The 16,478-nt window shown below is 46.1% G+C and overlaps 1 protein-coding gene across 1 annotated transcript in view; it reads right to left on the bottom strand.

Annotated features, from left to right (window-relative positions):
* Positions 1–736: 736 nt before the first annotated feature.
* The window catches only part of LOC144157907 (calcium-activated chloride channel regulator 1-like), a 46,843-nt gene continuing 31,101 nt past the window's right edge, over positions 737–16,478 (bottom strand). The window contains exons 7-13 of the mRNA XM_077688624.1: positions 15,782–16,009; positions 12,217–12,516; positions 10,046–10,270; positions 8,766–9,045; positions 7,363–7,527; positions 2,356–2,670; positions 737–1,883 (exon numbers count right to left, since the gene is read on the bottom strand). Coding sequence (XP_077544750.1) covers positions 1,468–1,883; positions 2,356–2,670; positions 7,363–7,527; positions 8,766–9,045; positions 10,046–10,270; positions 12,217–12,516; positions 15,782–16,009 — 1,929 coding nt within the window. The 3' untranslated portion in view covers positions 737–1,467. The remainder of the gene's footprint in view (positions 1,884–2,355; positions 2,671–7,362; positions 7,528–8,765; positions 9,046–10,045; positions 10,271–12,216; positions 12,517–15,781; positions 16,010–16,478) is intronic.

Below are 16,478 nucleotides of genomic sequence, written 5' to 3'. Positions count from 1 at the left end.
TGTGCAACCGATTCCCAAGCCGCATGTTGATTCTTGACCACGGTCGCCATTTAAGACGCAACAACGTCTCTTGCCATTTCTTCTTATTAAGGCCCCGATAAATGTTTTTCACTACCAACACCTGCGTGCAGAGATTAGCAACAATTAAACGTACCGGAACTGTCCAAATTAATCCATAGCCCTTTACATCGGTGTCAGGGTTCAGGTGTAACTTCGGACGTGATACCCAAAGTTTGAAATTCGAAATTTTCTAAATTACCATGTTGGTTTATAACCATCCGCTCCACTATACCAGCTTAGTGCAATTGTCAACCCACTAATGCTTTTACACTGCCATAATGGCTAGGAGGGGCTACTGAGTGTTTCAAAGGGTTTTACGAGTTAATCGGTAACGCGACATATTTTTGTAACATTAGGTTACGTTCCCGGTAACATACGTGCACTTGGTATCAACGCACACACGTGCTCGTTCCTACAGACATAGCTGCCATTTTCATATACTGCACAAAACGATCCCCAGTTCCGAACTAGTGTGTGCACTACGCACTCTCTCAACCAGCGTTGTTCTGTTTCTTCGTGAGTGGTCCATAGACAATCTCTTCCTCCGTGAAGATCTCCGCTATAGTTCCTCGTTGTTATATCCAAGCTCCTAGAATTTTCAAGAGCTCACGACCTCTTCCACCCCATCTAACTCCCTGCCTTATATCTCTCTCAAATTATTTTCATCCGGCATCAACATTCCGCCTCCAAGTCCTCCTAGACGCCACACAATATGGCCTTCAAGTACGGTTTGAAATAACATACCAAAAATCACGAAGATTTCCGTATTGAAGGCTCAAAAAACTTTATGCAAAGCAACTGACAGCTTGCTATAGATTACGATGCACTAGGGATAACGATGTGCCACGCTACGATGCAAGGATGCACCGCTGCTGTAACACGCTACGATGCAGCGATGCACCTTCGCTAGTGATAATCATGGACCACTTCATTGCGAGAATAGTCAGCAAGCGACCCTGAGACATTTACAAGAAGTTCAACCTGAAGAGAAATTATGTGATCAATGGTGTACAAAACGGAAAAAGGCACAAGAAACACGAAACAGGTTGCAATGGACAACAAACTTCCACATAGTACACAATCTAGCACACAGGGGTTATAGTCTAGATATGTGGAGGATGTTCAAAATAATGGGGAGTATGATAGTGACGCGATCAATCTGAACAAGAACACCGCAATATATAAGTGCGCAACATGCCGTGTGGCCAGAAAACGGCCATGCGGTACTGTCTGCAGGGTTTTTGTGATCCACGCTACATACTCTGAACAAATGCAAACCACTATACGCAAGTGAATCTTGCAGGGAGAGGCCAGTTGAACCTGGAATGACAGTAGTACATGTAAACAGAACACCGTGGGAACATAACAGTCGTATATGTGCTTGCCGCGCCAAACATGTTTGTCTCTTTAGCAGCATGTGACAACGTGTTCACCAATTTTTCTCAGATTCACCCAAATGAGTGCGCCCACAACGACCACTACGGCCGAGAAGCTCAATATGGCCACCAACCATACTCTTTTCCCCGGCGCATTAACATACGTTGGGGGTCGCTCGAACGTGACCCTGATTATGTTGGAGGCTGCCGACTGCTGTCCGTTCCTGTTGTAAACTACGGCCACGAAGTAGAAGTCAGTGCGCGAGTCCTTGCGCGCGCTTAAAACCAAGGCGTCCGGTAAGGTTAGTCGCACTCGCTGCCTGGAACCCACGGGACCCGCGGAGATGTTTCCGTGCTCGGTGCTGTTCACAGAGATCACCATTCCGAGCCTGAAATCCTTGACGAGGTCTCCAATGCGGGTGGTCACCCTCACTTCGATCCAGGACGCTGAATTTTCATGAAATAAAGTAATAGAATGCAAGCCTTTAGTGGGATGTGTCGTTGGTACGGCTCCTTACCTTACCACCGGGAAGAGTATAATGATCCTACACCAATGAGCCCTATCTTAACGGTACAGCGAATATTACCGGTTCCTCTCAACCCCTGACGATCACCGCTTCTTCTATACATGCTTTACACATGCCCTCACTGAATAAAACACAAATATTTCGGCGATTTTAACTTTAACAAGATAAGCTCGCCCCTGCTTTCGATCCCTTTCGAGCTATAAAAACTTCAATCAATACATGAATCATTAAGTTTTTCTCAACAAACAATTTTAACTAATAACTTCAGTTCTCTCACTTGCCTCATTTCTGTGCAGCCATTCCCCAATTTTGGTGTATTCACAACGCCAGAAGGGCGTGCCACGAGGCTACGACCCACGAGGATACGACTCTGGTCGGCATCCTCAGCTCACCATTGCCCGACGTCATGTGGGCTCCCGGGCAGGTCCACACCAGCACAACGAAGCGCGTGGCGCCAACGCTGATGAAGGCGTCCTCAACTCGAAGGTCGTGTATGGAGCCCGGTGGTATGGACGACTCGTCGATGTGGGCGGTCAGCCGGAACGAACCTGCCTCGACGTAGCGGGAAAACTGAGGCGACTTCTCGGCTTGCACGAGGTTAGGTTCGGCAGCTTCCGCATTTTGGTCAACGTACAAGAAACGGTTGAGCGGTATGCCACCTACGCCGTACTTCAGTGTTGCGACGGTGCCTTTGGCCGGACCTTGAGCTGTGACAGAAAAAAAAACACAAAGTTTTCCTGTCAAACCCAATACACGCACACGAGCGACCGTTCTGCTTAAACGTACCACGATGAAAGAAACCTTTGGCACACGTGACCTGGAAGGAGGGTTACAACTCCTGGCCGCGCATGAAAAGGATTTGACGGGGGGGATCATTGATTAGAACAGCTAGGATTTGTTGAAGCACTGGTGCTTTTGGAAAGAAATTGCCGAAAAAAGAAATGGAAAGTAATCAAAGATCAAGTCTCCTTTCGAAGAAATGGGTAACACTCCACAATGGGATAAATGCGGTCTCCATACATCCATCCATCCCTCCGTCCGTCCGTCCGTCCGCCCATTCGTTGGTCCTACACGTTGGTCCATCCATCCATCCATCCATCCATCCATCCATCCATCCATCCATCCATCCATCCATCCATCCATCCATCCGTCCGTCCATTCGTCTGACTGTATGTCTGTCTGTCTGTATCACACACACACATGCGCGCATACACACACATACACGCACACACACACGCACACACACAGTGTGCGTGAGCGTGTGTTTGAGACTACGCACTTCTTGACGTGGTCCTCTAGAGAGGGTGAGTGATACGGACACTGTCACCGTAAAATAGAAGAATCGTAGTATCAGTCATCGTTCGGTGATAACAGGTCACAGCCTACCTTGAGGAAGAGTTGAAACTACTGGGCAAGCTACTCATCCAGCCACCTCTCTAATTTGGTGCGAGATCACGCACTTACACTTCATACCTTGCGGATTGCGTAGATAGGTCATCCTCACTTACTGACATTGATGTCATGGGGATAACGATTATGATGTGTGAGGGCGTGCTTACGTAGGGGGGGGGTACTTTTCTTCGCAGGAATGCAACGTAGTTCATCCCAAACCATGCTCCTGAAGAACGCACATAGAAGAGCTCAAGTAACATGAGAACCGCGAGCAGTAGCGTGAGCTCTTTAACAGCCTTCACGGATTACTGCACAGAGCCGCTGTACCTAAGTGGGAATGTAAAATCAAGCAGGATGAGGTTACGGTGCAGAAACATTTTGAAGCGCCCATGCATGCACCTTTCGCCGTATATGTGTGCGGACAATTTTTTTCCGCTGCAGCCAAACATACACCGCATTCTGTTACAAACGATTTGAGGGTGGAACAGAGGCACACGTGGCAGAAATATTAACACTGGGGGGAAAATATATATTACAACAGCGGCTCCAAAAATGATTACCTATACGCACGCGAACCTGATACAATACACGGCCATCGTTATGCTTTTAATGACAACTCTGTCACTACTACCATGTTTTGCTTTGTCTGCTGCAAATGAATCTAGGAATCAGATGTTGATCTTGACAAAAATAGGCAGAGAAAATGGAAGAAAAAAGTAACAGAATACAATACGAATGCTTCGAATTGAGCTTAAGCGTTGGACAGAGGACTTCGCCGTTAAGGCCAAGAAAACCAGCAATGGCATTCTCCTTTTCCCAGAGCACACTACCGGCTAGATACACAGCCGCTGAGAACATACAGCGATAATTAACTAGGGTGTGTGTGCAGGTGGAAACAATAATGATATTTTCAATTGATCTTCAGTAGAAATGCAATCGCTATAAACCTAAACTATATTGCATTGCGGCGAAAGACGAGGAGTGCTTGTTTTCCATTTTGATTATTGTTACCAGTCCTTTCGTCCGCAGAAGCAGCACCTAGCATAAACATTTTTCGGAAAATTGCAGATGCATGATGGTGTAGAATAAGTGCAACGTCTGCAACATGTAGAATAAGTGCAACGCCTGCGACACTGAACGAACGACCACGACGGTACATATAACCTACAGCAGTTAACGGTTAACCACCGGCCATTCGAATATAATTCAAACCAAATTGCGCACTTCTCCCTCACTACGCAGTGTGTCCTAGCAACCACTGCGCCCACAGCAGCGCGCGACGCTTGTGAAGCAACTAGCCACAGCGCCGCGAATGGTTTTTTGGGGGGATTTCAAAATACGCCCTCATGTCCCGCGTTCAGTGTGATCTAGGAATCGCAGAGCTACAACTGCTGAGCGCCTCGCCTCCTTCACCCATTGTCGTTTTATTCTCCACTCAACATCCTTTTCGTTACTGTTCGAGCTCCTGTTTGAACCAGGGCCACGTACGTACGTGCCTAACTGCTGTTACATGCCTTGAGCGCTGCCTGTGGGGGGCCACGGAAATCCCAAATCCCCCTAGCAGCCTGCTCGCGGAAGCCCCCGGCCCGTTCAGCACTGTCGCCGTTGCTTTTGCGGCACGCTCGCAACTGATATTTTCCGTTTCTATGCATTGTGAATAAATATTTGTGTGGAGCAGTCACTCTCTTCGCCAATGTGGTGTATTTAAGAGAGTGTAAATGCCTCTAATGCGACCTTCGTGTGGTACATTTGGTCCGCATAAGCGCCAGGTGTGTGTCACAGGCCGGCGTCGCGAAACCGGCATATGCATGGAGCTGATCGTAATTCCACTTCCCTGAAATTTACTCACAGTACCTCTGTAAGCAGCGTACGTCAAAATGCTCGTGCTACGACTATACACTACGATGTAAATCGGTTTCGTGGGCTTGCATAATTTAGCGGAGCACTCACACTTGACACCACGCCAGTTACGCTTCCTATCTCGGATATTGATCACTACCCTGAACAAGCCAATGGGGTATAAATGTCACTGACATTATACACAATAAGCACAATGGATAATGCGAAATTATACGCGTGAGTCAGCACACGACAAAGAATTTACTGTTGGGTCGTCTTGTCGCGAGGTGAGCCCTCGCAAACATTCATCATCCGTTGCATATATCCTCCGCTTATATCCGCGTCCGCGACTAAACGCTTCTTCGAAACATCGCCACATGAGCAGGTAGCCTCCAGAATCTAGCCCAAAAGTGAAATAAAAGGGTCTAATCAGATACCACACTCTTCCAACGACACCTTTTATCGCTTCTGAACTTGTCACTGTATACATCACAAAATGTGTCAGCCGAGTGATCGGCTGTTCGTTACAGTCGAAAAACAAAATAAAAGGGAACGCGCAGCTTGCGTGTGTGATTACTAACAGTCACTCATTGATCTCGCTCCGGATTTGTACACAACGATAACTTACTGCTGACAGAACAATTTCCAATCTAATACAATCAAATCAAATCCGCTTCAATTCATTCCAATGCAAATTCAATTCAATCCAATTCATTCCAATGCTCCTCGCGCATGCGCAGCATGGCTCTCCAGGAGGTCTCTCTCTCTCTCTCTCTCTCTCTCTCTCTCTCTCTCTCTCTCTCTCTCTCTCTCTCTCTCTCTCTCTCTCTCTCTCTCTCTCTCTCTCTCTCTCTCTCTCTCTCGCTCTCGCTCTCTCTCTCTCTCTCTCTCTCTCTCACCTTTTCTGAAACTTTTATTTTGTTCTTGTTAACCTTTTGTGAGCATTTTGCTCACAGATGTTTTGATTTACACGGTGCCGTGCGTCTCTCTCTTTCTCTATCTTTCTCTATCTCTCTCTTTCTCTCTCTCTCTCTCTCTCTCTCTCTCTCTCTCTCTCTCTCTCTCTCTCTCTCTCTCTGTAACCTTCTGTGAACCTTTTAATTTGTTCCTGTTAACCTTTTGTGAACCTTTTGTTCACAGATGTTTTGATTTAAACGGTGCTGTGCGTCTCTCTCTTTCTCTATCTTTCTCTCTCTCTCTCTCTATCTCTCTCTTTCTGTAACCTTCTCTGAACCTTTTAATTTGTTCCTGTTAACCTTCTGCGAACCTTTTGCTCACAGATGTTTTGATTTACACGGTGCTGTGCGTCTCTCTCTTTCTCTCTCTCTCTCTCTCTCTCTCTCTTTCTGTAACCTTCTGTGAACCTTTTAATTTGTTCCTGTTAACCTTTTGTGAACCTTTTGCTCACAGATGTTTTGATTTAAACGGTGCTGTGCGTCTCTCTCTTTCTCTATCTCTCTCTTTCTCTCTCTCTCTCTCTCTCTCTCTCTCTCTCTCTCTCTTTCTGTAACCTTCTGTGAACCTTTTAATTTGTTCCTGTTAACCTTTTGTGAACCTTTTGCTCACAGATGTTTTGAATTACACGGTGCTGTGCGTCTCTCTCTTTCTCTGTCTCTCTCTCTCTCTCTCTTTCTGTAACCTTCTGTGAACCTTTTAATTTGTTCCTGTTAACCTTTTGTGAACCTTTTGTTCACAGATGTTTTGATTTAAACGGTGCTGTGCCGTGAGCACGGACGCTGGACGCCCGACAAGCCTCGGCCTTAAGGTGTTTCGCCCCTAAAACGCTTCAGATTAATATTGTAGCAAACGATGTTGTAGCGCATTTTACCACCAGATTACCGCCACGGTTTGTAGCCGCTGCGCAACATCGAAGAACAACACAGAGCAACGCCTTGCAGACTAGTTTAACTTGCGAGCCCTTGCATAACAATGTTCAGAGGCACTTTTTTTAATTTCGAGGGCAGTCATTTTATTCCAATCAGCAGGCACTGACTACAAGACGAATAATGCTCCCACGTCCTTAAGATAAAGGTAATGCGGGTGCTACAAGAATCTACATACAATCATTTTTTGTCCAGACTGCCGGACGTTCTGTGCGCTCCTTCGAATTGTGGGAACACCCTCGTATCAAACTCAACAGGTTCTCCTCAAAACCCAAAGATACATACGTGAAACTCGTTGCACATCAGGCAGTCCTCGCGATCCCCTGCGTCCCCTCACGACGACAGTGCCGGAGCCACTAACGACGTGAACTGAGACCGAGTAGCGGCCCACGCCGTTAAATTCAGTGAAGTAGATACTGTAGATTCCATCGTTGGCCGTCACATCCGCACCTTGTAGAGAAATAAATTCAGGGTCAATTCACGCGAAGCATTGCAAACAACTTGGGATATAATGGCAGGTGGTGTACATAGGCGGCGTATTATATCGTAAGGCGTAGTACAAAACTTTAATACAAGATAATGAAGTGCGTTCTATGTATTCGGCTAAGCGCACGTGTCGGTTAGCCACCTTCCACCATCTTTGACATCTCAGTTCCGCTTTCAATGTATCACTGAGGAGCCCCATTCAATTCTATTCGCGTTATTTGTTTATTCATCTCTTTAACTATTTATTTATTTATTTATTTATTTATTTATTTATTTATTTATTTGGTTCGTTTGTTCGTTCGTTCGTTTGTTCGCTCGCTCTTCGTTCGTTCGTTCTTTCGTCCATTTCTTCGTTCGCTCGTTCGTCTGTTAGTTCGTTCGCCCGTTCGCTCTCTCGCTCGCTAGTTTGTTTGTTTGTTTGTTTGTTTGTTTGTTTGTTCCTTGTTCGTTCGTTCGTTTGTTTGTTCGTTTGTGTGTTTGTTTGTTTGTTTGTTTGTTTGTTTGTTCGTTCGTTTGTTTGTTTGCTCGTTTGTTCGTTCGTTTGTATGTTGGTTTATTTGTTTGTTTGTTTGTTTGTTTGTTCTTTGGTTTGTTTGTTTATTCATGTATCACAGAGGTGAGTGGGTGATTACAGCCACTTTTCCGATGGAAGCGAACAGCAAAAACGCCGTGTATACGAGATTTGGGCGCACGTTAAAGATCCTCATGTGGTCAAAATTAATCCCGAACCCCTCCACTACGGCGCGCCTCATGGCGTGCGTTGCGTCGGCGCGTTAAACACCACAATCAATCAAACCAATCAATATCTCAATAACGTCATCAGCAAATCTAACGTTACAGAGGTATTCTCCGTTAGCCCGTACGCCCACCTGTTTCCAATGCAATGTTCTGAGCTTTGAATAACATTGGCGAAATTGTGTCTCCTTGTCTGACGCCCTTCCTCATAGGTATTTTACTGCTCTTTTTATGTCCGACTACGGTAGCTGAGGACCCATTGTAGATATCCTCTAGTGTACCACTGATTAAGAATAACTATAATAACGTGTTCTTCAATTTTTGTAAGTTTCATCTACTGGCCTATTTACAATCGTGCAGTGACATCACTGACAAGACTGATGTTTTTTGAAATGGCTATTTTCGGGGCAAAAGGAGTGGAATTTTTTGTAGGGACAGCGGCTAATCTGACGTCCTCGCCAGCTTACCTATGCCATTGTCGAAGAGCTCCACGACAACTTCGTACGGCTTCTGGGGGCGGATGATAGTGGCCATTACCCTCGCGTGCAGCACGGCGTGGGGACCCTTGCTGACCTCGGCGTACACAAGAGCTTCCTCCGCGAGGCCAACTACGGTTCTCTTGAGGAAGGCTCGCGCCATGACAGGCTCCACTGACGACTCTCTGGCCAAGGCCATGGCCCGTACGTGGACATGCACCGTGTTGCTGCTGCCGAGGTTGTGAGACGTGACCAGTGTCCAAGTGCCAGGCTGCACATTCAGCCAATGCCATGGGTGAGACTCTAGACACATTTGTAGCGCCACCATCGCCGCCACTCCTGCATATCCTATCAGGATCATCACCTGCGTTCCTCTCATCACCAGCCACCGCAGTGTCGCCAAAACTAAATCAGGCACCCGTTGCGGCGAGATAGTCTGGTGCCGCCTCTCTCCTGCCCGGCATGCGCTATGCACATTCTTGCCTTCTTAGGTGAAATAATTGAGCTTTGGCCCCAAGAATACCCTTCTCAGCACCTCGCACTTCTGAAAGAAGAATCCGAGATCTGGCAACGTCTCGAACTAACAGATACTACAACAGCCCCATCCCGTCCCACGCCTGCCTCAGATATTTCAGATACAACTACCCTGATTACAACATCCACAAACAGTGCCCCTCATTTCGTGTTTTCTCGCCCTCCCCTAGCCTACGGCCGAGCATTGGGGATGCCCGCTGGGCAGCTATACCTTCCCGACCAGCGAAACATGAACCTATGATCGACCGGGCCACCCAGCTTACTGAGTAGCCAGTCACTCTCACGCCCGCTTCCCAAGTCACGGTGAGTGGAGTACGTCTTGATTTTTGCCCAGACGCCCAACCGGTTACGTTTTTCAACTAGCTCTAGCAGAGTGAGTGCTAATGACTAATTATTATTGTTAATTAAACATAGCCGAACCTAACTCCAGCGATGACTATGTCAGCTGTGGCTTCAGTGAGCAGCAGGGGTTTTCCTTGATTTGATAACATTCAAGAGGTACTGCTTTCACCGTGAGATGCAAAGAAAGTGTCACGTATAGCTGTCAAGGAGGGATAAACACGGCTAGTAGAAAAAACACTAGCCTCTGGGAGCGGGGTTCATACGACGAAACTTTAGACACAGGGATTTAATTTCTGCTGCGTCAGTAAAATCAAAACATGTATTAGTCAAGGGCTTGGCAAAATCAGAGATATGTCATTACAAGGGTTGCACGTCAACTTCAGCCGGTTACGTACCATGGCTACGCCTGGAATCTTGATGGTAACATATGTGTCCGTCGTCGTGCTCGGCCCAAGGGGCCGACATGCGTCGCAGACCCTTCCACCAGGATAAAGGAGCATGAAAAAGAGGATGGACACCCTTTCACATAGCACTGTGATCGTGGCCTCTTTTCCGAGATCCTCGTCGATGATGATCTCGAACTTGTGATCCCCGGTGACATTCGCTGCACCATCGAAGATCTGGAGAACAGCGAAATTAATGAGAACAGCAAACTTCCGGAAAAACATTTTCATAATGAATTCTACCATGCATACATTCAAAGCCACAAAAATCTTACGGGGACAGTTAGTAAGGTTGAAGTCTGGGCTAGTTGGCGCACCAATTATTTATTTATTTATTTAATTTATTTATTATGTATTTATTATTTATTTATTATTTTATTTGTTTGTTTGTTTGTTTGTTTGTTTGTTTGTTTGTTTGTTTGTTTGTTTGTTTGTTTGTTTGTTTGTTGCACGTGCTCACCAACAGCGCTGCGCCTTCTCGGCCGATGCACTCTGTACATGAGAATGTGAGACATAAAAACGGACAAGATACAAGGAAGGATAGTAAATAAGAAATGTTTAAAAATAAATGTGTACATATGTGAAAAATAAGAGTGTGAACAAAGTAAGCAACAAAAGGATTTCAGAACAAGAGCTCAGAGGCCGTGTACAGCGTTTGCATGAGTCAACATAGAGAAGCATGAGAAAGGTTGGGTAGTTTCTTTTACTCAAGCCACACACAAGAACAAAGGGAAAAGTGATGATCCAGACTACTGCGCCTAAAAACACAAAAAATAACCCGAAAGGGGATATACGTAGTGCTGGCTTCGAAACGAACGTGTAAGGACCTTTAAACGCTTATGTATGTGTAAAATATCGCAACAAAGACGAAGAAAACAGATAAACAACACATAAAAACGCGGAAGACTTAATCCGGCCGCCGTTGTCGTTGTGCGCCCACACGTGCTTCGCCAAGCGAGCAATGTTTTTAGGTAAGTGATAGGGAGGCCACGCTTACACAAACACCGCCGGAAACCACAATACCTTATGCTGCAATACTTCCCGGATCGTTTGATTCCTACTTCTGCCCAACACAGTGCCCTCATCGAAGGTTGTAATGCACCCGCACTGTCCAAAGTGAAACCCCAACTGCCCGCCCCCTTTTCCCTTTGTAATCATGTTCCTTCATGCAATCGTTTACACACAGGATAATCTGGCGTCCATAACACTTTCCACACGAAAGAGGAATCGAATGAACTATGCCCTCAACTCACTTCACGTATGCCGATCTTCGATGCATGCCATGTACTGGAGGAGTAAACTGCAGCCATTAGGGTATTACCTAGGGTATGCTCATTTCGGGCTTATTCATTCTATATTTATCACAGAAATATGCCTCCCTTTAAATAGCATGTTTATAGAAAACCATGCTTAAGAGTTATCTATAGCCCTATCTTGTATAGGGTGCATGTTCGATTCGCTGGCAACTGACCGAGCTCCAAAATGTACGCACGTATATCACTAGCCAAAGTTACATAAATGTTGGCAAATATCGGCAGGTATCTCAAGAATAATTATCAGAAATAAACTTAATACCCTCTCGTAGACCACAAAAGTGTGTAAAAGAACAATTACGCGAACATCCACAGCTGCCTGGCAACTGACCGAGCTCCAAAATGTACGCACGTATGTCACTAGCCAAAGTTTCATAAACGTTTGACAACTATCAGCACGTATCTCAAGAATAATTATGAGAAATTTACTTAATAACCGCTCGTATCCCCCAGAACTGTACAAAAGAACAATTACGCGAACATCCGCAGCAGCGGATGATTTGACACGGCTTCCACGCAAGGGCAACCGTAGCAGCTATGGGAAGTGCTACTTCTGATTATTAGTACGGGGCCGTTTGTTTGTAAGCTGAACACATGTTGCAGAAGGAAATGCATGCTACACAAAAACAGCCTAAGGCATAACGCTTGATGCAAATCTTCTCAACAGGCACACATACGGTCATGACAGAAGAGAACGCTGGTGAGTGTCGAAACACGCTCTTAACTCCCAATGATGACAAATTTAGCTATAGTTCTAAGTATGTTGATTTTGTTTTAGCGTAGAGCCGAAGGTGAAATTTGCCGACTTACCACAACCGGTTTCTTCCCGTCGTCAAGCAAAGCTACTGTGGCGTCGAAAAACGCCGATCCCAAAGCGGCAACGACGTTCGACTGACCGTCTCTGAGAGCAAACGGCCTGCCTCCGGTGCGGTGAGCCAGTTGTTCGAGCTTGGACTCAGCCTCAGTGCCGAAGGCGATTGTGTACACCACTACACGCTCGGCAAGCAGCTCGTTAAGCACGTGCGCAATGTAGAGTGCCTCGGTCTCTTCACCGTCGGTCATGAGAATTATGACAGAGCCTTCCACTCGCTGGCCGCTTGCTTTGAACATCTAAAAAAAAAAAGCCAAATGGCGGAAACGAAAGTGAGAGACATGTTGGGGAGGCCGTACACTACTCAATAGTACTCGTCCCTGTTGGTCTTGATCTGCTCACCGAGGTATTGTTTATCTGAAGACCCGAGTGGTCAGTTACCGCGTTTTGACATAATTCGGAAAACGGCCTATTTCACGATATTGCTTCAGTTCATCGTGAATTTTGTTTATGTAAAGGCTGTGTCTAGGGTGCCGTCCGAGGGTATTATAAGCACTAATTACAATCACTAAAGCGGCATCCACCGGCGTTTGGCAATAAAAGTGCCGCGTCCTGCACTACTTTGCTATCCCTTATAAAACATAACACCACCTAAGCTTAAAAACCTAATGGACAGAGACAGAAAACAGTCATTCGAAACCCCCAAAACTAACATGTTTCATGAAAATTAGAATTTAAGCTCAAGATGAAAATAATGAAGCAAGCAACAGCAAGATTCCAACCACCACCCCTTGGTGTCGGGAAGCTAAAACGGAGCCTTTACACCGCTTTACCCCAATGTCAAAGAAAAAGAAGTGTCTTTCTCTAAAGGAAGACAGTTAAAGCGCGAACTTTCTCGCGTGCAACCTGAGGGAAAGTCGAAATCCACAATCCAAAGTGCTTAGACAGTGTCGAAACGGCGCAGTTGGATAGACGTCACCTTCATAACGCGAGGCACCCAAGTTTGGTTCCGACCACGGCAAGTGTTTTTATTTTTGTAGCGTAAGCTACACTGGCCAAGGTTGAGCAGCTTCGCGTGGACCCTGACCGGCAGTGCTGCGCAAGCGCGAGGAACATTGGATTGCATTTGAATTGGATTGGATTAAATTGGATTGCATTGGAAATCCAGTCCAATTGGAGTGTAGAGAATTGGGTCTCCACATTCACCGATCTGCGCATTTCAGAGGAGTGGCGTCCTAGCCGCGGCAGACGCACTGGCGCCGGCGCGGGCCCAGCTGTGCGCCTCCGTTGCGCAGTAGCCAAGTCTGACGCTGCGCCGGAGCCGCTTGATAGCCGTTTCGCGTGGCTTCTGGAGAGCCGTGCTGCGCATTCGCGAAAAGCAGTGACTGGAATGGACTGGACCGGACTGGATTGTAAATCGGTTTAGCAGCAGTAAGCGTGATAATCAGCTAATCCTAGACAACCAGGAAACCGAAGAACAACCAGCTGAACCTACGCTCACGCTACGTATATCATGCCATAGCTGAGCTAAGCCACTGCTAATTTCCTTTTTTCTCTCTCTTTTGAGGCGCCTTCGGTGCCCATGTCGAAACCCATCATCATCATGAGCCCTCCCATCGTGTAAAGTTGATTTTCCTGCAGTACATTTTTGCTTATGGACGCAGTCAGGCAGGCAAAGAAAGCTTCGCTTTAAAATTCGAATGGCGTCAGACTGCACTATGGCCCAGATTATAGCGCTGAGCTGAAGGGCCCTCTAGACACCGCGTTTTGCAAATAGTGCAATTTATTTTCTTTAACCACAAGATTGACATTATTTTGGCTTCAACGGAGCATTTCTCTGTGAAAAACGAGAGCACGTCGCGAGTTCCTTCCACCACAAAATTTTCTTGCTGTATTTTCCCCCCGGTAAGCGTAGGCGGGAATATGACAAAACATAAAAGAATATTAATGAGTTAAGCTGCGGCGACCGTTTCTTAGTGCATTGCGCCCCCAGTATATACGTCGTGAAGGGTAAGATGTTATCTTTGAATGTGACATAGGTGTGACTCGAAACAAATTTCTCCGTACGCACGTACTACGTTACGGTGGTTCATCGTTGCCATCATCACGACATATCACCTGTGCATAGGGTAACTACATCTGGTTGCTGCACCTTACTTCTTGTGACAACGTACAGTGCGCAACACCCTTGTCTATAACACAAAGTTCAACTTCAACTAGTTACCTTGCAAAACTGCGGGCTCAAACGTGTCACAAAAAATGTTGAGGACAAAATATATGGTTAAGACTTCAGAATGACACAATAGTTCTCTTGAAATGTTTTTCTGCCGAGGCAAGATAAGGCTATAAGTATGAAACCTGTGTTATAGACAAGTGTGTTGCCCTCTGTACATGTATTATATTCAAATTTGAGTTCTACATGCCAAAGCTACGCCGTCGTTGGACGAAGGTCTCTATAGAGAATGACGAAGGGCTCTGAAAGGGAGCGGTAAGGGGGCTCGAGTCCTCCTGTTCTGAAAAACGGGGACTCAGTGACCCCTGGTCTTGGCCCCCTGACACGTCATAGCTATTAAAACAAAAAAAAGACAACACTACGTGCAGGGGTTGAAAGCACAAGGCGCAAAACGACTAAGTAACTTTTCCAGAACCCTCGTTCCTTTTGTCAAGGGAAACTCTTACTTAATTGCCCATACGCTGATTTCTTTCGTTATAGATCTGGACACTTGCGCATTATATGCGATTATAGTTTTGCTGTTCCTGTAATGGGGAGTCGATAAATTTCTTTCCATGATTTGATTCACGCTGTCGTTGTATCACACGTGAATGGTCTTTCCTGTGCACTTGCACTGTCAGGTAAAGTGTACAATTTCTCTTCTCTAACTAAACAAATATTAACCTTAATTACTAGATTACGTAGAAAATTTAAAGTGCAGAAAAGATGTTACTCAAAATAAACTTTGTTTCGTTGGAAAAGCCTGGGCGAATACCTACGAAAAGCTATGCCGACGTCGAAAGAAAAAGCGAATTAGTTTCTATAGAAATAGAAAACGCAAAAAGAAAACACGACAGTTTGGCGGGCACGAAACCTGAGTAACTGAGAAATAAGAACTGACAAAGAGCTCTTCTTAAGCTTCAAAAAGTCATCATCGTCACTCTTTTTCTTATCATGATCATCCACTGTCTTGAGGCACCTCCCGCCCCCCTTCAAGACACTTCAAAGTCTCCGTGCATGGCTTAGGAGGAATCAGGACAACTAATGGTTCTCAACGTGCGCCAACATCTGCAACTCATGAAAACTCTAGTTTCTGTCTCCCAGAAACATTATTCTACGTCAAAAAAGCGACACAACCTCACACTGAGCTACCATACCAAACGTCATCGAGGAACCGCATGGGCACACGGAAAGCTTTTTATAACAAACTTTCTGTCGAGAGAAAGTGTCTCTAAATGCATAACGTCATCGCCATCTCAGAAACCAGCCTCTTGACGTTATTTTTTCCCGGAGGTTTTCCGTATATAGTATAAAGTTAGCCAAGGTTATGGCAGATCCTTCGATGTACTTACTGCCAATGACTTCCGCAGAGCACAGCCGATGCAGGTGGATCCACTGGGGAAGAGGTTTCTTACTCTTTCAACTAGCATGCTTCGGACAGACTCCTGTACGGTTTCTAGATTAGACACTACGCTTGCGGTGTTTCTGAAGGTAACCAAACCAACTTCCAGCCCGTCTGGAATGAGGACTTGAAGGAAGTGGGCCGCTGCTGTCTTCAAATTTCCAATACGGTTGGCAGTCTAGAAACAAAAAAAAAACAATTATGATTGAAGATCCATCGGGATATCTCAAAGAATGGGTGAACGTCAGGTCCATGCGCCGACAAAACGTGACGAGGTAAGTAAACACGTGCTCGAAAGCTACTCATGCCACCTGCGACCTAACGTTACTCCAAACAATGCCGCCTTTTCATGCCTCCATGAAAACAATGCCTCCAGCGTAATGCCTACAATGCCTCCAGCGTCACCGGAATGCCTCTGTCACCGGAATGCCTCCAAACAATGCCGCCAGCGCCACAGGCTCCGCAATGGGAACAGCAGGGACACCTAGCTCATTTGCGCACTGGCGGTGAGACGCGCACCTGGGGGCGCGCCATATTCGCCGAACTAGCGAATATGGAAGGGCACAAAACAGCAGCAGAAGACGCCTATTGATGGCGTCTCCTTAAGCAACGCCACCCTGTACACTCTCAAAGTGATCTTTATTTCG

This window comes from Haemaphysalis longicornis, unplaced genomic scaffold (genome assembly GCF_048455015.1).
Source record: "Haemaphysalis longicornis isolate Haplotype H1 unplaced genomic scaffold, Haemaphysalis longicornis Haplotype H1 scaffold_10, whole genome shotgun sequence".
NCBI classification, from domain to species: Eukaryota; Metazoa; Arthropoda; class Arachnida; order Ixodida; family Ixodidae; genus Haemaphysalis; species Haemaphysalis longicornis.
The sequence above is the reverse complement of the archived record's forward strand: the minus strand, read 5'-3'. Positions and strand labels throughout refer to the sequence as shown.